Source organism: Amblyraja radiata, chromosome 32, assembly GCF_010909765.2.
Source record: "Amblyraja radiata isolate CabotCenter1 chromosome 32, sAmbRad1.1.pri, whole genome shotgun sequence".
Classification (NCBI taxonomy): Eukaryota; Metazoa; Chordata; class Chondrichthyes; order Rajiformes; family Rajidae; genus Amblyraja; species Amblyraja radiata.
Window position 1 is genome coordinate 8,184,870 of NC_045987.1, and position 24,552 is coordinate 8,209,421.

A 24,552-nucleotide genomic window follows, 5' to 3' on the forward strand; every position below is an offset into this window, starting at 1 on the left:
TGCAGGAAGATTATTCCCGATGTTGGGGAAGTCCAGGACTAGGGGTCACAGTTTAAGGATAAGAGGGAAGTCTTTTAGGACCGAGATGGGAAAATCATTTTTTACACAGAGAGTGGTGAATCTCTGGAACTCTCTGCCACAGAGGGTAGTCGAGGCCAGTTCATTGGCTATAGGGTGATTTCACGAAAGGTCACTGGAGCGTAAATCCCCACTCACGTGACCGAAAATTTTAACTGGGGGACAAGCGTCACTTCCGGTACATGTTAGTGGATGGGAAAACACGCACTTTCACACCCGTTAAAAACATCGAAAACGGCCAGTTTTTGAGCTGCAATTAAGTGAGCCGGTCGGGGTGACCGTGAGGAACAGCTACCTAAATTTACAGTCCAAAAAAAAGATAGAAACTAAGGTAAATACAAGAGGGAGCTGAAGGTGTAAATACAGCGGAAGTTGATTGCCGACATTTTTCGTGGAGATTTAAAGATCCAAAATATCGGGAATTATCGCGTTTGCTCGCTGCATTTCATAAAAAGTGGCATTATTGACTTTGTTATCTTTATTCATTTGTTAGATGAAAAGTATTAAAAGTTAGAAACCCGTCAGTAAAATTGCAAAATCGCCCATGGTTCTCGGGTGGGCTTTAACATGCAAAATGAACACGCTTCTGAAGCTCCATTTACCATTTAAATAATCGTAAACTCTCAATGCGTTTGGAAATAAATTTTACTGAGATGCAAACTTACGATTATTTAAATGGTGAATGTAGCTTCAGAAGCGTTTTCATTTTGCATGTTAAAACCCACCCGAGAACCATGGGCGATTTTGCAATTTTACTGACGGGTTTCTAACTTTTAATACTTTTCATATAACAAATGAATAAAGATAACAAAGTCAATAATGCCACTTTTGATGAAATGCAGCGAGCAAACGCGATAATTCCCGATATTTTGGATCTTTAAATGTCCACGAAAAATGTCGGCAATCAACTTCCGCCTTATTTACACCTTCAGCTCCCTCTTGTATTTACCTTAGTTTCTATCTTTTTTTTGGACTGTAAATTTAGGTAGCTGTTCCTCACGGTCACACCGGCCGGCTCACTTAATTGCAGCTCAAAAACGGGCCGTTTTCGATGTTTTTAACGGGTGTGAATGTGCGTGTTTTCCCATTCACTGACATGTACCGGAAGTGACGCTTGTCCCTCAGTTAAAATTTTCGGTCACGTGAGTGGGGATTTTCGCTCCAGTGACCTTTCGTGAAATCACCCTATATTTAAGAGGGAGTTAGAGGTGGCCCTTGTGGCTAAAGGGATCAGGGGGTATGGAGAGAAGGCAGGGATGGGATACTGAGTTGGATGATCAGCCATGATCATATCAAATGGCGGTGCAGGCTCGAAGGGCCGAATGGCATACTCCTGCACCTATTTTCTATGGAATGGATGACCTTTTAGTTCGAGACCCTTCTTCAGACCGAGAGTCAGGGGAGTGGGATGCTAGAGATTTGGAAGGGGTAGGTGTGAAAAGGAGAGATCAAAGCAGACGTTGGTCAAGGTTCATTGTTAGCTGAGGGGGAAGGTGACAACGAGGCAACATCATTGCAAATTGTGGTCCTCTGCCAATTCTGGCATCCCAGACAGTAAAGGTTCATGGTGCACATCTCCAGCTATGCAGAAGTGAAATTCACCTTCGCCATTCAGTGTGCAATAATGTTGGCTGGCTGAAGAAGCGTATTTGAAGATCAGGACCTCAAACCCATTACAAAGCTTGATGCATAACAATGTCAACCCTGCTCTCTCATATAAAAGGTCCCTGGATTATGAGAAGGCTTCGTACCCGAGTAATGTTGGAACTCAATCTGTTTGTAAGTCGCAAATGAACAAAAACTGTGCAGAAGAGGATCACTGAAATGTTGAGATAGGAGTTGAAACAATGAACTGCAGATGCTGGTTAATACATAAAAGGACACAATGTGCAGGAGTAACTCAGCAGGTCAGCCAGCATCTCTGGAGAACAAAGTTGGACGACGTTTCGGGTTGAATGAAGGGCCTCGACCCAAAACATCACCTATCCATGATTTCCAAAGATGCTGCCTGACCTGCTGAGTAACTCAAAAAACGTTGTGTCCAGATGGGACAAGTGCGGGAAGAGCAGCTGCCCTCACTGAGTCAGTGAGTGAAAGTCTCAGCGCTCACAGCTCTGCTTGGCTGACCCAGCCCTTGATTATTAGGCTTGGGAATGGATGTGCAAGTAGGGAGGAAGGCACAGAAATCTTCTGTTCCCACAACCAGCCTGTAAAACTATCCCCAGTTTTTCTGTTGATCTCCCAAATGCTCGTTTGAATGTTTGTGGTCTCTATAAGTCAGGCGTTCATAACCCGGGGGGGGGGGGGGGGGGGGGGGAGAGGGGGAGAGAGAGATTTGTTTGTTTCTAAGATGTGAACTAGTTACGCCAGACAGATTCAGATGATTTCATTGTCACATTCACTCGGGTACAATTAAATTCCTGGTTCACATAAAGTTTAGACTCAAGATTGCAGAGGTACCACTATACTGCAAAATCTTCCAAATCCAATGAGGGGGGGGGGGTTAGTGAACCAATGTTAATGTCCTCACCCAGGCCAACATCTCCAATAGAAGAAAAGTATTGAACTGCAGGTGCTGGTTTACAAAAAAAGGTACAAAGCACTGGAGTAACACATTGGGTCAGGCAGCATCTTTGGAGAACATGAGTAGGTGACGTTTCAGGACCCTCTTCATCGACAGCCTGCAGAAGGGTCCCGACCCATAAGCTCACCTATTCATGTTCTCCAGATATGTTGCGTGACCTGGCGAGTTAACCCTGCAATTTGTCTTTTGATTTAAATCTCCAGTAGAGGACAATTATGTGCAGCCAGCTTTGATGGGAAGACCAAATTGTTCCCATATTCCACACTGGATTCCTGGCACAAGCACTCTTTTTCAGACTCCAAAGGAAGACTAAGTAAATGATTCAAGAACATTCTTCTAATCTCCTTGAAAAGGTAATAATACCACAGATATATGGGTATGGTCCAAGACTGCTCAAAAACAGAAAAAGATCATTCAGAAGCAACTTTGGTAAAAAAATAAGTAGAAGCCCAGTGAAAATGAGGGAAGGAGTGCATCACTTCCCATACTACTGATCTCTCTCACCTGCCACATCAGACACGTCCCACTCCACCTGTGGTAGAATCTGCAGATCCCCATATTAATCTCATATCCACCGTAGGATCTTCTCGCCTGAAGATGACTGCACAAGATGTGGCTGTCACAGACTCCTACTCCACCACAACTACCATATGAACCCACCATTTTAACAAAACATTTGGTAATATTTTATGCAAGTTGGCCTCTCTACCTATTACCAGACTCAATTGGCATTAACTTAATTATGTCATGCTCTAAACTTAAAAAGGAGTTTTAAGAGGACCAGAAAAACAGTCAAATGTTCTTCATTCAGTTGAATACTGACTGATATACTTATGCTGTCTATCTGTCATGGTTTTATAATTATTTGCCCATTTACTCAATATGCAAATCAATTCACTATATTTTTTTCATTTCATGTTGTTTTAATGTATTGATGGATACAGGATAACAGGGACGATTTTTTTAATAAAAATGCAATTTCAATTCACATGGCAAAGATTTTACATCAATAACAATAATTAAAAACAATAGGAATAGGCACACATTTGAACTCAGCCTTCAATCTTTTCAGTCCCTAGAGTCTCAAATTTCTAAATTGAAGACTTCTCAATAGCAGCCATGAGACTGAACCCACTATCCACCTGCAAGAATTGATCCACACTACCTTAAGGTGCTGCAGTAGTAGTACATGTGGGAAAGCCTCAGAAAACAAGATTGTAATTGATGTATTGGAAAAGTAAATAATCCTTATACACCAGTGGAGACCAGAATTCTACCAATACCAAAAGACATCTCTGGATCTACCAAACTAAAACCAACTGCCACAAACTAAAATAGAACCGTTACAGATTAATCTGAAAATTCTTAGGTATCACTGCTTTCTTCAACCTCCCCACCACAATTTCCCCTTACAATAGATTTGGTTGTAAATAAACAAATTATTATCGGATACATTTTGATAATTATTTATTCACAATTTGCCAATGGCCTCTTCTGCATCTGTGAGACCAAGTGCAGCCTTTGCTGCGCACCAGTGCTCTGTCCCCCATGGCCATCTGGAGAACCCAGATGCAAACCATAGTAATTCCTCTTTCCATCCTCACACTAACCTGTCTATTCTCGGCCTCCTCCACTGTCAGGGCAAGGCCAAACGAAAACTAGAGGAGTAGCTCCCGATATTCTACCTTGGTAATCTACAATCTGATGGCATAAGCATTCAATTCCTCAATTTCAAGTACCTACTGCCTCTTTGTCCCCATTTCCCTCCTTCTGATCTACCCAGATCCTCTCACACATATCTTATTTATCAACAAACCCCTCAGCCCGATTTCACCCAGTTTCTTTCCCCTCCCTTAACTACTTCATTCTTTTCCGCAATCACACATTTCTCCTATAGGGTCTCCTTCTCCCATTGTTCCCATCTGCCCATCCCACCTTCCATGTTTCACCTTCCTTTCTCATCAGATTCCTTCATCTGCAGCCCTTTTTTGCCTCCCAGCCTCTGTCACAATTTCCACCCTTCCCTCCCTGATTTGACTCCATCTGCCAATTAACCCATCCTAACCTGTTTCCACCCATCGCTCGCCAGTCCTTCTCCTCCTCCCCTCGAAACTGAATGTTTCCCCTCTTTCAATCCAGATGAAGGATCCCGACCCAAAACATTGTTCATTTTCCTCCACAGGTGCCGCTCAACCTGTTGAATTCTCCAGCCAATTTTATGTTGCTCAGGTTGATACCTGCGGATGTTAAGATAAGACTAATAGTTCACTTTGTGGTGCGTGCTCCTCACAACTTTTAGATTTTGGAAATTTTCAGTTCAACATGTCCAGATTTGCTGTTGCTGGTAAAGAAACTTTGCGAATGGTGTGTCTACTAGGGGTATGGTAATAGGTTTTGATCTGTTGCAACACGTGCCAAATACCTTTACAGTGAATTTGTTCATCTCGTTTAGTTAAGACCTTCCTCATGCACTGATTCAGCAACACCTTTAAACCTCTTGGATCCCTTTTTGCTTAAATTCTCAGCATTTCAGCAAACTTTTCCCAATACATGACATTCTTTAAATAAACTAAGAACATGATTTAATAAGGAGATGATAAAGGCAGATAATAAGGGTCACAATAAAAACATTAAATGAAAATAATAATGAGATTCAATGCACCTGCAACATCAGGTTGTCATGTACAGACTGTCCATTTACAGGTACAAAACAGTTTCCCCATATTTAATTCTCTACTCCTGAGCTACAAACCAACCTAGTGAAGAAGTTATTTGCTCCTGACCAATTCTTATACCATTCGTGAGGTGGTGCATTAATATGGCTCAAGGATGATTTTTCTCACTATTTTTGTTTATTGCTCCCACCCTCTCCTTTCAGAAGTTGCAAGATTTAATTACGGTTCCAAAGAGACAGGTTACATTTTTCTGTTGCCCTCTACAAGGTATAGGTATAAAACCCCGTTACAAAATACAGTAATCCCTGTTCTCACTGACCACAAACCAAGGGCTATAGGCATGCCAAGACTGGGTATTAATGCACAAATCATACTCGGATGTTACAAAGCAAAGCACAACAAGGCACAATTAATACATGGATCACACAGAATGAGTAACAGGAAGTAGTAAAATGGAATATCTTTTCACCATGTCACATAAATTTCACACACTATGTCACCAAGCATAGTCACATAAGGGTCTGTGGATCAATGAGTTTTATTTAAAATGTAAATAAACTTTTAAATATCAATAACCCTCATATTTCCTTGTCTGGTTGTGACACGATCACTTTTTAAAACCAACTTACAAAACTCTTTGTTTAATTAAAATACATTATATTGGAATTCAACATTAGATCCAATGGCATCTGCGGCTCTTATTAACAGGAAAAATGATAGCAGTAGATTAAGCTATAGATGCCACTCCACAATTTTGTAAATTCATGGGTGCTCATTGGCAGAATAGGATCCAATAGCAGAAGTGCCAACAACTAATTTTTAAAAATATCTTAACTTTTTCTTGAATGATGCACATTGATGGGCTCAGGGGTCATTCTAAAATGTGCTCCAGTGTGCACACTTCACAGATTATATTAAAATAGATATGGTCTCAGAATCTCAGCAGGTTAATGGTAATGGTTATTAAAGTTGTCATACTGAAGTAGGGCAGCATAAATCAGAACAATGTTAAATTATCTGGTCAAAGCAATTAAATACAAGTTAGAGGATGTTACGACTATATTTTACAGACCTCTGTCAGACCACTGAGTAAGCACCTCATCCATTTCCGACTGCAGAAACACAAGGAAGAAATTCAAAGCTCAGAGAGGGAGTGCAGTAAAAGGCTTGAAGCTATTCCCTGTGATAAGGTCTTTGAATTAATGAAAAAAACTTAAAAATCACACTTTCCATCCTGCAAAATAATAACTTTAAAAGAAATCTCAAGGGTGTACAAGACAGTAAATAATATTGAAAAGGCTAATTTTGCAACATTAGTTTAAATGATCAGTTGTCTTCTGACCAACTGATTTAAACTGGTAAATAATAACCAGAGACAAACATCAGATAAATCTGCATGCACAGACTGTATAATATTAGGAAAGGATATCCTTGGAAACAGAGGCAAAACATTTGAAGTGATTCATAAAATAGTCTGTATCATAAGCTGCATGTAAAATGATTGAACACAGACCAACTGGGCCTCGTGCACGAATAACTTAAAACGTGCGATCTCTGTGCAAGGAAGAAATTACAGGATTGCAAGCTTTACTGCTGGGCTAATCCTCCTTTCCAACAGGATTTGGCAAAAAAGTATTGATGCTGCATAACAACAACGGTGCCAGGCCCAAGCCAGCAATGCATGGATAAAAATTAATGGTAGGTATTGTCAAAAATGCGGTGCTGGCTCAAAGGGCCAAATGGCCTCCTCCTGCACCTATTTTCTATGTTTCTAAAAGTTGAATGGGATGGTCAGAAATGGGCTTATTGTCAAAAGCACATCCAGTGGAACAGTAATGGCCACCTCTTTGATTCCTTACTATTTCAAACCAGAGCACATCTTCTTGGCTGATATATCCAAGTGCAGGATTAAATGAGTGTCGCACCATCAGTGATGCCAGCTAATAAAAATGTTAAACAGGGTCCCATCACTGTTTGATATCATAGGAGCAGAGGAGTTTTCCCCAGTGCCCTGGCCAAAATTCATTCCCTTAACCAATGTCACACAAAAATATCCATTCACTATCACTCTTATGTTTCATTAATAACTTGAGGGGGGGTGGGGGGGCAGGATGGAGAATATCAAAATTCAATTTGGGTCACAAATAACATTAATAACATTAAATGTAAAGCGTGAAAATAAATCTAATCTCGACTGACTAAATTATTCTTTTCTGTTATTAAGACTTTTATGGGCAGGGCATATTTCGACACTTTAGTACAAGCAGTTAAATATTCAACCTTGTTCAAGTTTGGCGAGCACAATGTAAGTATCCAACACATATCCAACCATGCATTCCCATGGCAGAAATACCTTGCATTAAGATGCAGATTGAAAATGTTCTCAATAATGTTGTTATTCAAATTTCAACGGCAGAATAGAACTTCTGACCATACAAGTGACATGAAATACATTTTCAAACCTGGCTTCTTAAAAGTCTTTAAGACAGCAATTAATAGTTATTGTTTACCAGATACTCAAGCTTCAGTCCCAAATCTCAAACAGCTCTTATACCAACCATATGACCAAAGATAAACATTTTTCCTGATTGATTTGCGAGTTCATCTGAGGAAATTGTATTTTAAGGAGTGTCCATATTGACTATGACAACCTAGATACTTAATTCCATTAGGTCTTGTACAACCAAAAGGTATATTTCTTTCGATTCCAACCATTACACCGTCAACTCTATTTTTTTTTTTTTAAACACCAGTTGGCACTTTTTTTTCCAATTCTCCTAAACATGTGTGTTTGACTCTATACTAAACGCAGGAAATTAGGACTAGCTTAGATGGGGCATCTTGGTTGGCATCGATGATTTGGGCTGAAGGGCCTGTTTCTGTGTTGTATGACAATAAACACATTGTGATTGAGACATCTGGGAAAGCACCATTATAGCGAGGCATAGGAAATCCAAAGAGCCCCACAAATTGAATCTTTTAAAAAAAATTATGGATTTGCTTAGTTGAGCCTTAAGCCTTCAGTAACCAAGATATGATTCTGGAAAATATATCAAAGAATTTTATATTATCAGACAATATTGAACTTTGATGGTAAATAAGGAATATTGGTTAGATTCATTCAGTTTTCCAGAAGTCAGCAGATTATCTCCAGACTCGTTTACAAGGAACCCAGATTGGGCTTCACATGGGAAGTTCCAACAAAATGCAAAATTAAAACATTAATCCCAACTCCCACAAAGAAATTCACACTTCCCTACAGCAAGTATTTTTTTGTTTTGAGAGCGGCGGTGGACAGTTAATTCTTCCAAAAGACAGAAATGGGATTCTAGGGAATGATGCTGCTTGCAGCAGTTAGAATTGTTCCAAATTTCTTCAACACAGCAACTGAAATTATAAAGTACTAATTAGCATTAGCATCATCTATTGATCATAAGATATAGATGTCAATATACTACATGGGTAATAATTATGTTTTTTCCCCCTATATTTGTGTTACTGCATCTGAGAGATTTGCAACAATTCTATTTGACACAAGCAGAATCACTCTTTACAATCCCTTTCTGCCTTTTGGAATAATTACCAAGTACCTAGTTACACTTTGGCAAGGCAATTTAAAAAAATGAGAAGGCCGTTTATAACATCAAACACAGGCTGCTTTTTTTATTATGGAACATTAAAATCCTGTTGGAAAACACGTTTATCCTGTAAAATACCGAAACAAGTAAAGCCTACGATCCAAACACAAGGAACTGCAGGTGGCGGTTTACAAAAAGACACAAAATGCTGGAGTAACTCAGTGGGTCAGGTAGCATCTCGAGAAGTCAAGGATAGGTGACGTTTCGTAATGTCCTCTATCCATGTCTTCCAAAGTCTACAATCCATTGTTTGTTCCTCAGTGACATTGTTTAGGGCAACAGACCCACACAGGAACTGGAGGGCGATTGGTTGGCACAGGTCAAGAAATAATATCAAGTAGGATATTATTCATAAGAACGATCAAATTATTTCCTTAAAAAAAGTATTGATCTGCAGATTCTGGTGATATCTTTTTCTATTTTTTTCATATTTTCTTCATTTTTCATTTCATTCAGGTGAATGATTTATTTAAAAGTGCTTTCAGTTTCACATACAGTGCTCTTTTTGTGCAACAATGATAGTTTTGTCAATAATAGATTCTTTTGCACGGTATCATTCTATGATTTAATAGTAGCGATGGGGATTTGATTAGACAGGGAACACTGGATAAAGTTTTACATCTTTAAACCAGGAGTACAAAGGCCCATTTTAGTGTATTTGTTACTACTCTGATATCCAATGATCACCACCACATTTTCTGGTTCAAATGGCTCACTGGTAGACAAGGTAATGTAATTACCCCCCCCACATCTAGGCATCTCTGGTTAAGAACTGTTTCAATGTCCCCATATCTCATGTAATGTTACAATAAAATTGGAAGGGAGCATATTCCCAGTCTTGTGATCTTTGGGGTCTCCATTAAAGAAACATCTTTTCTTCCCTAGAATATATGATTACTCAAGAATAACATCCTACACAGCCCTCCATAATGTTTGGCACAAAGACCCATTATTTATTTACTTGCCTCTGTGCTCCGCAATTTGAGATTTGTAATAAAAAAGAAATGGTTAAAGTGCACATTGTCAGATTGTATTAAAGGGTATTTTTATACATTTTGGTTTCACCATGTAGAAATTACAGCTGTGTACAGCAATAGTCCCGCCCATTTCAGGGCACCATAATGTTTGGTACACATGGCTTCCCAGGCATTTGTAATTGCTCAGGTGTCTTTAATTGCCTCCTTAATGCAGGTATAAGAGAGCTCTCAGCACCTAGTCTTTCCTCCAGTCTTTACATCGCCTTTGGAAACTTTTATTGCTGTTTATCAATACGAGGGCCAAAGTTGTGCCAATGAAAGTCAACGGTCAATATGAGACTGAGAAACAAGAATAAAACTGTTAGAGACATCAGCCAAACTATAGGCTTACCAATGGAACATCATTGAGAAGAAAGGGAGCACTGGTAAGCTTACTAATCGCAAAGCGACCGGGAGGCCAAGGGAGACCTCCACATGTGATGACAGAATAATTCTCTCTATGATAAAGAAAAACCCGCAAACACCTGTCCGGTAGATCAGAAACACTCTTCAGGAGTGAATTTGTCAATGACCACTGTCCGAAGAAGACTTCATGAACAGAAAATAGGATGGGCAGGTTACAGTTTGCCAAGAAGTACTTAAAAGAGCAACCACAGTTCTGCAAAAAGGTCTTGTGGACAGAGGAGACGAAGATTAACTTATATCAGAGTGATGGCAAGAGCAAAGTTGGAAGGACAGAGGGAACTGCCCAAGATCCAAAGCATACCACTTCATCTGTGAAACACGGTGGTGGGGGGGGTTATTACCTGGGCATGTATGGCTGCTGAAGATACTGGCTCACTTATCTTCATGGATGATACACCCGCTGATAGTAGTAGCATAACAAATCTGTACAGACACATCCAATCTGCTCAAGTTCAAACAAATGCCTCATTGGCTGGCGATTCATTCTACAGCAAGACAATGATCCCAAACATACTGCTAAAGCAACAAAGGAGTTTTTCAAAATACTAAACATGACTACTTTCATTTACATGACATTGCTGTGTCCCAAACATGATGGTGCCCTGTAATGGGGAGGGACTATGTATAAACACTGCTGTAATTTCTACATGGTGAAACCAAAATGTATAAAAATGGCCTTTATTAAAATCTGACAATGTGCACTTTAACCACATGCGATTTTTTCTGTAACAAATCTCAAATTGTGGATTACAGAGGTAAATAAATAAATTATGGGTCTGTCCCAAACATTATGGAGGGCACTGTATTTCATCTTTCCCCAACCAATACCATATATTAAAATATTGATACCCAACAGAATGAGCCGACCTCAATGTATGTGGAGTATTCTGATAAGGAATCTTGCAAGTCTCCTTAATATGGGGCCATCCAGGAATCAGATACAATTCACTAATTCTCAGTTGTTTGTTGCATCCTCTGTGCTTGGCCTTCTCACAGGATTGCACTCTTCCAAAGGTCCATTGTCAGTAGGTATCATCCCATTCATTGTCATTATTGCATCAATTCCCAGGTAACCAAGGAGAATCTCACTGCGACGCTGCGATAACTGAACAATGTCATCTGCCAGCAAATTTACAGTTGTGTATCGCATTTTGTCCGTATCAAATACGTCCTTCAAATACTGGATAATTTGTTGCTACAAAACAAAGTGACAAGTTGTAAAAATTGCACATAAAATTATTTTGCACAGTATACAAAGAAATCCTCCCCCCCCCCCACCTTTTCTGCTATCCTTTTTCCATTGATTAAAAAGTGATATTTCAACTTTAAATATTTTGAATTTAAGAATCTAATCATTGCACGCGTACTGCAGCATTACGCAGTTCCTGTGGGTGGCAATAATTAGTAATAGGTGGCTGAGTTTACAATATGAGATTTGTTGAAGCATTAAAATTCATGTCTGTTGTGGTTTGCATGTCAGGATTCACATGGAATTCACCAAAGGTTCGAAATGTTAAGTGAACATTAACAAAAAACTTTTGCAAAAGAAGAGAAAGATATATGCATTTTAAATATGTATGTCATGTTTTATACTTTGGCAATATAACAATGTTTTTTTATCATGCCAATAAAGTTTTTAAATTGAAATATAATTCACTGGCAGTTTCTTTAGAACTGAGAAAAATAAGATCAATCAAGTGGCTTCCTTCTTCTGCATGTGATTCTGAAAGCTCTCATTATCTGTATTTGATACCATTACACACACTAATCAACAATGCAGTAACGGCTACAGAAGTGCTTCCCTGGTCATGTTAGTTCAGATCCTTTACATGGTCAAGGCTCAGGATATGTCTCACCTATTCTAAATCAAGATCCATAATGCAGAGCATTTTCCAAACCCCCAACTACTAAAAACAAGGCAGTAGAAGCAGGGAAACATGCTTCATGAGGTTCGTCATGCCTTTTGTCCAAAATCATAAAAGCCTTTACACTATAACACTGGGGGTATCTTTACCAAACAAAGCTCTGGTTATTTACAGTAGCAGCTAATTACTACATTCTCAAGGGCAACTGGGATGGACAATAAATGCTGTCTTTGTTAGTGACATTTTTATCCCCAGAGAAGCTACTAAAAAAACAAAAGCAGAATCATCACAATCAGTAGCCCTGACGTTGAATTCCCTTTTGCACTTAACCGTGATACTATGAGTCAAAGGATTTTAAAAGGAATTCTCACCTTAAAGATAGTACATACTTCACAAAGGTGCTGCTTTGGTCCTAAAAAACCCCAGGCAAGTACAGGACTGACGTGTTCCGAAATAGAATAAAAGTGAGAAATGAAGCCATCGGGGACCTATGGTTACAAAGAAAAAAAGTAAGCATCATATATTAAAACAAGAATATTGCCCATTTCAAATCTTTCACCAAATTTAATTTCCTTGCAGCTGAAATACCAGCACTGGATTTCATTCTCATTGTATCATCCACCACCCTTATTCTTTTGTTTACCAACCTGTAATAATCGCCTTTTTGCTTTCAGCACTGACCAACAAGCTGTAGCAAGAGCCTGCAGAAAGAAAACAGAAGTCAAATCACTGCAAATTTAAAATAAAAAAATACAAGACCTAAGTAGAGACACAGGAACTGCAGATGTTGGAATCTTGAGCAAAACACAAAGGTCTGGAGCAATTCAGCAAGTCAGGCAACATTTGTAGAGGGAATGGACAGGCAACTTTTTGGATCAGGACCCTTCCTCAGACCGATGGAGCTGGATACCAAGGTATTCTATTCAGATTAAAGCAGAGAATGGCTACGAGTAAATTATCTGTGCTGTTTGTTACCAGCTTAGGTCCTGAAATTAATCTTACTACATTAATTATGCATTGTAGCATTCCAATGGACCGTGGGGTGCAGGGTTGAACAAAATGCAGATGCAATTACAGAATTATACATTTAAATAATTCAAGCGGTTCTTAGCGTGAGTGTTACTTCAAAAATAATATATTATGTCTGTGCCTTCTGACTCACTCATTCCCCATCTTGAAACCAACGTCATCGAAAAATTACACTGAAATAATGGAGATGTATGTTAAGCCTAGTTCCCAAGTATCTTTAGCAACCACCTTCAGAACAATGCAAAATGATTTTAAATCATTTGAATGGAACACACAGTTTGCAAATCACCCTTGCTATGTTTGCCAATGTAGACTGGAATAAATTACCGTCTCCTTAAAACTATCCGAGAGCCAGCGGTTCCGTAAAACAGCAACCACAGATGAAGGTGGGTTTTCGAGATCTTCAAAGGCATCCATCAGAATAAAATCCAACACAATGTCAAAGAAGTTCATGCATACAACCTGTGGATAAAGACTTTCCTAGTTACAGAAATTAAATTTGCACATAATATTCAAAAAGGAATTGATAGATACACTGAGCAGACCAGTCAATGCCTGCAAATGGAGAACTAGAATTAGCACTTCAGATTAACAACCATTTAGAAGTTCAGCTTTGCACATCGTTAGGACATCCCAAGTGCTGGTAATGAAAACAGCCAGCTAACGTCACATTGTAAAATCCTAGAAAATGCAATATGTGACCAGATGATCATTAATTTGAAGAGCAAAGCATAGTGTTGGAGGAACACAGCAGGTGATGTTTTGGGCCGATAGCTTTCTTCAGACTGGTTTAGATATGTCAGAGATAATATGAGCTACTTCTGCATTACGGGGCTTGCATTCAGGTAAACAGTCCATAATCGTAATTTTTCATAATGTGAAGTTGTGTTATCTGCACATGTCTATAATTGCGAGTTTATAACAAATATTTAGTATTCATTTGCTCCCCCCCCCCCCAGATTTCCGTGATATCAATTTTTATTCCATGTCTCAAATTTTTGGAGAGGCAATTTGTGAATATAGTATGGTTGAATTTCCATTACCCGAATTGCCAACTTGTGGTGTTACCATTGTCTTTATCATAGAAAAAAATATTCTAATGAACACCACAGATCAATGCAAATTAGAAGAGCTGGTGTTGTAATAAGAGTGGGAAAATAATTTAAAGAAATTCACTTGCAAATAGGCCAATGTAGAGGCAAATTTGATAACCAGCTTCTACTACTGATTTGAGGAGGTGACACTTTTTTTTATAAAGATGGAATATTTATCATCTGAATTCTTTACATTAAGTTATATCATTGCATTCTAATTCAAAAGTCCATTTTGAAAGTCCAAATCAAACATGTGGAAATGTCAAACATGATAAAAATCTGTAAAAACATAATTTACACCACAGAAAATTCAAATGGATCGGATCCAATTATTCTTTGTATCAATGTATAATTAGTTGACTGTTGCTCCAGCAATAAATACAAATATGAATAGTTACTGGATGGTTTCTATTCCAAAAATAATCTTCACACAGTAAAGATGCAAAAACTGCAGATGCTGAATCAGTAATAGAAAATGCTGCAGGTACTCAGCAGGTCAGACAGCATCTACGAAGAAAGAAACTTAATGTCTCTTTTCAAATTGAAAAGTGAGAAAACCAGTATGATTTAATGTGCAAAGAGGAGATCAACGGAGAGCACAGAGAAAGTCTGCAACGAGATGGCGACCAAGGTTGTCCAGGGCTTTCCCTCTACCCCTTTAGTGGCATCCAAGAGAGAAATAATTATCTGTCTGGATGACTGTAAAGTGAGGGAGATGAATGAGGGCCAAAAAAGTAAAGGAATAATTGTTGGAAAGTGAAATGCTGAAAATAGCAGCTGCTAGAACTGAAATAAATGAGAATCCAGCAAATATCCAAAAGACCTGTCAGTATATTGGAGACAGAAAGTGAAAATATTACAGGTGGAGGCCTCCACTCAGAACTGACTAGTTCTAACACAAACAGGAAAGTCAGATGTTCTAAAATTGTTGAGTTCAATACAGGGTCCTGTGAGGTCCAATATTCCCTACAAAAGATGAGGTCTGTTTCTTAAGTTCACATTTTGCTTTGTTGGAGCAACATGAGAGGCAAAATACTCCCAAGAGACTGCTTGCAGATCTAGGGGAGGTGGAAGCAAAATATGTAGAGTTGGGAATTTGGAACTAGAGGCTAAGGAGGTGAGGGGTGCAGGGATAGATCACCAAAAGAATAAGGAGTAAGCAATTTAGAACGGAGACGAGGAAACACTTTTTCTCACAGAGAGTGGTGAGTCTGTGGAATTCTCTGCCTCAGAGGGCGGTGGATGCCAGTTCTCTGGATACTTTCAAGAGAGAGCTAGATAGGGCTCTTAAAAATAGCGGAGTCAGGGGATATGGGGAGAAAGCAGGAATGGGGTACTGATTGGGGATGATCAGCCATGATCACATTGAATGGCGATGCTGGCACGAAGGGACGAGTGGCCTACTCCTGCACCTATTGTCTATTGTCAAAACATACAAGGTAGACAAAAATGCTGGAGAAACTCAGCGGGTGAGGCAGTATCTATGGAGCGAAGAAAATAGGCGACGTTTCGGGTCGAGACCCTTCTTCAGATCCAAGGTCATCCACTTACAACATTAACTTCGTTTTTCCTCTTTCCACATATGCTACCCGCCTTGCTGAACATTTCCAAAATTCTGACATTTCCTGTTTCCAACAACACAATTCCAGCACAGTGCTTACTCATCTCCGTCATTTCCACTCCACTAGGCGGATCAGCTAAAATCAACAATCATTTATCACCCTTTCTTAGATGGCCTTAACAGCATGCGTGTTCCTGGACAGTCTTTGTCTACACCATTTACCCTTTCTCAGATGTTTTCTCTCCCCTGTCAACATAAAATAACTTGTTTTTTCACTTTTCCAGTTACAATGAAAGGCTGTTGACCTGAAATGTTAATTTTGTTCCCCTCTCCATTTATGCAGCCTTACTGGGTGAGTACCTCCAGCATTTGTTTCATCCTGATGCAAGTGATTTGCCTCGATGGTACGTTGATGGGAACTTGTATTGTAAAACGTCAAGGCTAATAAAGCAAATGAAAAACATCATGACAATACAACGATAGTTTACTTCTTCATCCTCCCCCACGCAAATGTGAAATAATCTCAATATCTACCCCTCGTCCCTTGAGTTCCCGCTCTGTCGTCTCCCAGGTTTCTTCTCTTCGTGCATAGTGCAACATTTCTTTGTAGGTCTCATGAAATCTATTTACATTCTGTAAATGATAAAGGCAGACAAGAACCAATGTGATTATTTCTTACATCAGTGATGGATACTCAGATTCCTTCCCACCGTTACCTCGTTCTTGAAGCAGTCTATGCCACCTTTCAAACCAACACTGCACTCAGTTGAACATAAATGCCTACTTGGAGTAGAGATACTCTGGCCGCAAGACAGAGTTTTCCTTCTACTTTGGGATAGATTTACAGAAGCAGAGGAACAGTGGCTGGAATTTGCTGCTTCAGTGCTTACCACTTACAATTTTAACTCTTACTAGACCAAGTGGGAACCGTTGGGTCCCGTCTCTTCAATGCACGGTTGCGGGGGGGGGGGGGGCGCTGTGGCGTCACACACACTAACCACCCCCTTTGATATTATTCATTCGCTCCTTTTACCCCATCCCCCGCCCTATCCACTCACACATAGCCCCCAACTCACATGCGCGGCTAGAGAGAGAGGGGTGTAGAGAGAGAGAGAGAGAGAGAGAGAGAGAGAGAGAGAGAGAGAGGGCAGAGGCACAGAGAGGGCAGAGGCACAGAAAAGACTCTCTCCTCCAAAGAGGACCGGACCCGAGCGTTAATGTATTAAAATTTTCTAAGTATTAATGAAACAGTAATCACAAAAATAAATCAACAGCAACGTTTTTTGAAAGCTGTCAAAAATCATGGTTTTTTGAAAGCTGTCAAAAAGGGAAGTACCTCACCCTCCATTCACTTCTTCACCACCATCACCAGTAAATGACGCATTATCTGTCATACATTTCCTTACATACAATACTACAAACTAAATTACTCATTTCCATGTCATGACCAGTCTTCTAGCTATGTGTCTCAGAACATTTTGGACTCTGTGCCCCAACCTTTTCAGTACACCAGTCTCCTCCTCTACAGAATACCCTCCAAGACGGCACTACATGAATTGGTTCAATAATTCGTCACAATAGTTAGATGGCAGAAGGATAACCAGATATGTTCAAATTATTATCTATCTATAGGCACTGGGTACAAATTAAATACTATTCTGTGAGGGGAGAGCAGCTGAAGAGAATGTTGATGAAGATGCATGGTGGAGGTGGGGATGGGGGAGGAGACAAGGGCAAGGGTGTGGTGAAACAATTTGTTAACCTTTCCTGCAGTTGACATCAGTCCTGTGATCATCTGCTTTCCAATTTCACTGAAGTATAGTCTATTTTCCTCTTCTTGTAGTAATATCTGTGGAGAAAAAAGGAATGTTTTATTAGAAGTTGAATGAATATTCTCCATGCAGATAATGCTGCCAACTCCACCGTGTAACACAATGAGAGAGAAAACAAACAGTGATACCTAGACCCAGAAAAGGCAAGAAAAATAAGCCCCTTACAGTTCATAGCTCCCGAGATTGAAACGAGTTTTTAAAAAAAAGTAATGTTTTTCTTTAGGCAAAAGTAACATTCACCTTAGGTTCCTTCAGATAACAGTCAGGTGGGGGATGGAAGGTTGGAGACAGCAACAGAGGTTGGCAGGGGATAAGTGGAGAACAAAAGGCTGCAGATTCTGAAATCCAATAGGAAAGGAAGGTGATGAAAGGAACTGAATGAGGGGTGGTGGCAGTCGGGAACAACAATGGGAGGTGAACGGTGAGCAGGGGATCCAATGAGAAATGTGTGCGGGAGGAGGGAAAAGAAACAGGGTGCTAAGAGGACTGGGGGAGCAAGGTGGGTAATGGGTATGAGAGGGGAGTGGCGCAGATAGGAAGAGAGATAAAGGAGGAGTGCAGTTACCTGAAATTGGAAAATTCCATGATCATACTGTTGGGCAGTAGACTACCCAGCTAGAATATGAAGGTGCTATTCCCACCCTAGCAGTGGAGGAGGCCAAAGACAGAACACTCAATATGGGAATTGGAAGGAAAACTTAACTGGCTGAATGAACACTGTTTGGGTATCTGGATGGTGGTTAGCTAGGAAGTCGAGGGACAGTAGTCACACTTCCACCGGGGAAAGTGCCTGGGGAGGTAGGAAGGAGCAAACCAGGGTGTCACGGAAGTCCCTGCAGAAAGCACAAAGGGTGGGGAGGAGAAGATGTGACTGGCAGTGGGATCACATCGTAGCTGGCAGAAATGTCAGACATTTTGACATTTGCTATAGCCCTCCGCCACTAAATGGTATTGAAATCCACAAGCACACTTCTCCCGAATTATTTTAATGAGCTTTAGTGACACTCTAGTTTCTTGGTTCTTCTTGGTTTCTTGGTCCTCCAAAATATTCCAAATAGAATTTAAACTGGAGGTGGTGAAGGGAGGGCTTAAGCCAGAAAGGGTTATTGGGAAGAAAGAGCTACTTTAAATTTAGTTGCATCTGGTTGGGTAACCATAGTTGGGTGGAGATTATTCCATGCTTTAATTGTGCGGGGGAAGAATGAATTGCTGTATACATCTGTCTTTTTAGCTGGGATCATAAATTGGATCGAATGCCCTCGTCTCTAGTTTCTGCATTGGGAAGCATCCATTCCATGTCCGTTGAAGTAAACATCTATCTAAAAGATTGCAAAGTCTTTGAATGTCATGCTTAACTTTAATTTCTCGTTTTGCACGATAAAATATGCACATGGCCCCTTGCCTCAGAGGAGTGGAACTAGGAACATGATTAAGAAATATGCAACAAGAACTACAAACTTTAAAAGCTCTACAATGGTCCACTTCTTCAGTCATTAAGCAGATGAAGCGAAGCGCATTTTATTACAAGTTTTGGGGAAGTTTGCGTTGGCAAATTACTACAGGACTTTTCTCCTTCACCCATTCAGTAGTCTCATCAACATTACCTCAAATGCCTGACGCACACAATGTAGTTTAGCCAGGAAATCCTCATCATTGTAGCACTCCAGGACCTCGGTTCTGAAATACAGATTCCCATCAGCATTGCAAAAAGTGACTCGAGAAACACATATGATTGAAGGAAAGCCCCACTGCTGAACAGTGATTGCTGATAACCTTTGACTTTAATTTGCTACAGCTGATGATATTGAAGGTGTACTAAATGGATCTTTAATTTAGTGAAACATTACGTGGAATTTTACACTAATTTGTGCAGAGGTGTTTGCAGATACCATTCCCTAATTTTAAGAATGATTTGTCGTAGATGCTTCCATCAGATCTACGACAAATATTTTAATTATTTAAAACAGCTTAGAATAGTTGACTAACTGCTGAATGAAACACATAATTTTGAGATTTGTAGTGAAGGAATCAGGAAATGACCAATGACCAGAATTGTAGGATCATGGGGATTTTGGGAGGATATATCAGGAATGACGGAGATGGTGGGGGAAATAGGATTAGGGGTTTGGGAAAGAGTGGTTGGAAAGCCATGAAAATGTTAGTCAAGAAAAAGTGGATTTCTGGTGCTAGCTTGAACCTGGGAGCAATCAGGGGTGTCACTGACAATTACGTGCAACAATGTCAACATGTAGTATAGCTTCTAAATGCATCCCTCCAAACCATTTTGCTAAGCAACCTGTTGCCACTCGCTGCAAAGTAATAGAATGCCAAAGAGGTCCTGACATCACCCTACATTTGTTGTTTTCCAGGAACTATTTACAGATGAGAGGGTGGAGGCAAGGCGGCCAGAGACAAACGGAAATCATGTTGTCTCTTTTCATTTCACTGCACATCTTGTATGTGTATGTGACGAATAAACTTGACTTGACTTGATGTACCTGAATGATCGGCAAGAGACTCTGTCCTCCTGAACAACCCTCATAGCTTCCTCATATAAAGCAGATGGTCTGGACAAGTTGAATCTTTCCACATCAAATGAAAAATCAAATAGCTGCTGATATAAAAGAAGCATGAATTATATTTAAACATTTTTTTTGCATGTTTACTTAAATGATGCAATAGGTCACAAGGCTCCCGAGTCTTCATTCCTCTTCCTCAGCTTGTCCTTCTATGTTCAGGGTTATCTGGCAAAGTCTGCAGTATCGTAATTTAAATCTGACTTGGAAGTTTCTGCCAGACCCAATATGCCAACAGAGAGCTTTCTCAAAATTGATTATAAATGCAGGATTTATTTTAGGCAGTTTCCTTTCCCTCTCAGTGCAAGTCCCAAATTAACTCCCACAACAGTAACCTGCAATCAGTCGTGCTGAGGAGGAAATCCCAGGCTCAGTCTCTGGTGCGAAGGGTAACTGCAGAGCAACAATTAACATTCCAACCACTTAGTTTGCATTCTTCTTAAACTGGAACTCATCCAAAAACATTAATAATGTATCTTAACTTCCATTTTTCAATGCATCCATCACTTGCTGCACTCACATATCCACACTAACATCTGGTCCAGCAGCACCTAAATTTCTTGATTGATCAATACACATTAGGTACTGACTGATAGGGTAACAGCCAGTCAGACTTAGTCACCAACATAATCTGTGATGAGAGACACAAAATACTGAAATAACTCAGTGGGACAGGCAGCATCTCCGGAGAGAAGGAATGGTGACGTTTCGGGTCAGAAGAAGGTTCTCAACCCAAAACGTCACCCATTCCTTCTCTCAAGAGATGCTGCCTGTCCATTTGAGTTATTCCAGCATTTTGTGTCTACCTTCGATTTAAACCAGCATCTGCAGTTCTTTCCTATATAATCTGTGTTGAAGTAGAACGAGCTGACATAGAAATGGTGCAATGCTTCAAGTAAGGAAAAAGGAAATACCAATAATGCCTTCAAACATTAAACACTGTGTAACAGTCCAGTTAGCTGGAGCCAGTGATATTCAAGTTTATTTCATAAAAGGACGCAAGGCTGGTATTGCTGCACTCAATTCCACCAAACAATGAGTAGCTCTTAAAAAGGTATCTGTGCAATTAGTGACTAGTGAGGAACTACACAGGTCATGAAATCAAGTCAGATCTTCTGCCTACTACTCTGGTGTACAAATTTGGCCGATCATGAGGTTCATTGATCAAGAAAATAGACACAGCTTCTGCTGACAGCACTTGCACATGAAAACCACCAAAGTAGGAGAGAAATTGGTAGGGCAAATTACAAAGTGTTTTGATGCGTAGAGAGAAACCACTTCCACTGTCAGAAGGACTGGTAACCAAGTTCATGTGAAACTCAAACTTCTAGTTATTTGCATAATGGAACCACGTTTATTAAGAAGCTAAGCAGCCACCATAGGCAACAAGGGATGGACTGCAAAGGTTGAGCTACCTGGACACTTGGCTCTGACAAATGGCTGAGATATTAGAGAAAGTAACTAAGAATCAGGTTAAAAGGTAAACTTTCAGGAGGGTCCCAATGGAGGGTGCAGGGAAAGATAGCTGGAGGTAGTTTCCAAAGGGGAATTCCAGAGTTTAGGGCCAAGACAGCTGAAAGAACAGCTGCCATGGTGGGGCTAAGACCTAGTGTACTTACAAAGAAGGTAGAATTCAAGGGACACAAAAAACTCAACTGAGGGATTTAAATGCAAAGATAATCTGCAGCCTTTCCAAAACCAGCTTGGTAGGGGTTGGAAATACAACCAGAGCTCAAGACTAACTTGAGTTTACAGAAAGAGAAAACTGAGATAGAACAAGGAACAAAGAAATAGTGGACAAAATTAGAGTCACTTCACGGTGCGGCACAGCGGTAGAGTTGCTGCCCTACAGCGCTTGTAGCGCCGGAGACCCGGGTTCGATGCCGACTACGGGTGCTGTCTGTACGGAGTTTGTACGTTCTCCCCGTGGGTTTTCTCCAAAATCTTCAGTTTCCTCCCACACTCCAAAGACATACAGTTTTGGAAGTAAATTGGCTTGGTATAAGTGTAAAGTGGCCATAGTGTATTTATGATAATGTGCAGGGATCGCTGGTCGGTGAGGACTCAATGGGCCAAAGGGCCTGTTTCTGCGCTGTATCTCACAGCTAAACTAAACAGTAACTAAACTAAACAGTAACATGATACAAAACAAGATTAAGCTCACCTCTGCTGCTGAAACAAACGAGTCCTCCGAACTCACAGTGATATCATCATCCAGATAGTATCTTGCAGATTCCTCTCGATAGGGAAGAGCTAGTGGACCAACACACTCTGGGCAAATAGAAAATTGGAAAGGTGTCCACTAATTCCCATAACAAACCACTATAATGACATAATCTGTAACAATAGAATATTCTTTCCCCACCTTCCGAGTAGGAACTTACCAAAATCAGCCAGCAGGCTGTTTGAAGGCACGGTCTCCCCAAACTCTTCCTGCAATCGGTAGGCTCGATGAAGTAGGGATTCCAGCCTCTGTGAAAACTCCTTTCTTTGGGATTCCTGTTTAATTATTTGTATTTTAAGATTCTACATTTATTTAGTTCATTTATTTCCCCTTCTTTGATCTCAATTCCATGCCCCCGCTGCCATTTCCAGCCACCCCCAACCATACAAGCCAAAACAATATCTAGGGATATAAATCAATGTAATATGTTTTGGTACTGATACCAAATACAAGATGGGTGACTGTGATCAAGCAGAGGTCAAAGATGCCGCTGTCAATCAATACGATTGTTCATTTTAGTTCAAATGATTTGTTGTTTAGCAAGTTGCTGAAGTACACAAACAAAAGGTCTCAGTTGATCTCAAACATGATCTATGGTAGGATACAGAGACTCATTGCTAAGATGCGATACGGAGATGTGATTATTTTCCATATCGTATCTCCGTCCGCACTGCGGCCTAGCATCGTGGAGCTGCCGGCCTTTGCTGGAGACCAAATTTTGAGAACTCCACCGCGGGGAGCCTACGGGACTTTAACATCGGGTCCCTTTGCCAGGGATCAACCTCGGAGCTCCAACCGTGGGTGCTTGCGGACAAAAAAAAAAAAGCACGGAGCTCGCGGTCTCTAGTCAGAGAGCGACTTCGGGAACTCCAAGCCGCAGGGGCTTTGACCGCCCCGACGCGAGTGTTTCGATCGTCCCGACGTGGGACCTTTGACCGCCCTGACACGGGGGCTTCGACCGCCGGCTGCTGGAGCTTCGAGCGCCCCGACGGATGGTTCGACTGCCCCGACCGCGGGAGAATAAAGAGGAAGAAGGTTGGATGTTTTTGCCTTCCATCACATAGAGGAATGTAGTTGTGTGTCTTGTTGCTTTTTTATCGTATGGCTGTGTGGTAATTCGCATATCACTGTACCTTAATTGGTACATGTGACCATAAAAGACCTTTGAAACCTTTGAAGAAGAGAAGAATCAATCAGGATTCCTGCCCTGACTACAGGCATGTTGTTGTTGAAAGACCCCTCGGCCCACAGTCAGCGCTGGCTACCAGAGCAATCTTATTCCTCCACCCACTACCCAATAACCTCTTCTGTGTGTACCTCACAGCCATCGCCGGTCCCATCACTCGCTCCAGGGCTCTTCGGATAACTCTTCTGTTCCTTTTCAGAGGAGCTCGATTGCCGCTGGGTGAGAGCGAGCTCCCACTTCTGCAATGCTTCTTCAAACAGCGCCATCCCTAATCATTGAATAGAATTCTGCATTACAAAATATGCAATTAGGATACGGATCATTTGGTTCAACTAGTGCTTTCTGCTCCACCTGAACTTCCTCCCACCCCACTAGTTTTCCTACACCAGCATACCCTCTCTATTATTTTCTCCCTGGTTCACAAATCTATGCCATGTTTAAATTAATCTATGCTATTCACCTCAACTGCTTCATGTGAAGCATTTGCGAATTTAAGAATGGCCAATTAATATTATTTGCAGGGTCTAACAATTAATCCAAAACTTAAGATTCCAAATCCACCTCTCCCTCAATTATTTCGTGAGCGTAGAGTAATCGGTTCCTTAGGTTCCAATCAAGCACACTGAATTGAGAGTAGCATTAATTGATTTTCTTCACCCAGTCTCTTTTCTCATCAGTCAGGGAATAAAGAAAAGAATCACTCAGATTCCCAAACAGACAATCTGGTTATTCAAGATAATAATATGTCAAAATAATAATTCATGTACT

At 40.5% G+C, this 24,552-nt stretch overlaps 1 protein-coding gene across 4 annotated transcripts in view; it reads right to left on the reverse strand.

The window, feature by feature from the left end:
• Positions 1-3,572: 3,572 nt before the first annotated feature.
• Positions 3,573-24,552, reverse strand: part of miga2 (mitoguardin 2) — a 40,127-nt gene continuing 19,147 nt past the window's right edge. For all 4 annotated transcript variants that reach the window (XM_033049140.1, XM_033049143.1, XM_033049139.1 and 1 more), the window contains 11 exons: positions 23,916-24,052; positions 22,759-22,873; positions 22,539-22,645; positions 20,297-20,409; positions 19,403-19,475; positions 17,729-17,815; positions 16,501-16,599; positions 13,639-13,773; positions 12,930-12,983; positions 12,654-12,770; positions 3,573-11,612 (listed from right to left, as the gene is read on the reverse strand). In XM_033049140.1, coding sequence (XP_032905031.1) covers positions 11,373-11,612; positions 12,654-12,770; positions 12,930-12,983; positions 13,639-13,773; positions 16,501-16,599; positions 17,729-17,815; positions 19,403-19,475; positions 20,297-20,409; positions 22,539-22,645; positions 22,759-22,873; positions 23,916-24,052 — 1,277 coding nt within the window. In that variant the 3' untranslated portion in view covers positions 3,573-11,372. The remainder of the gene's footprint in view (positions 11,613-12,653; positions 12,771-12,929; positions 12,984-13,638; positions 13,774-16,500; positions 16,600-17,728; positions 17,816-19,402; positions 19,476-20,296; positions 20,410-22,538; positions 22,646-22,758; positions 22,874-23,915; positions 24,053-24,552) is intronic.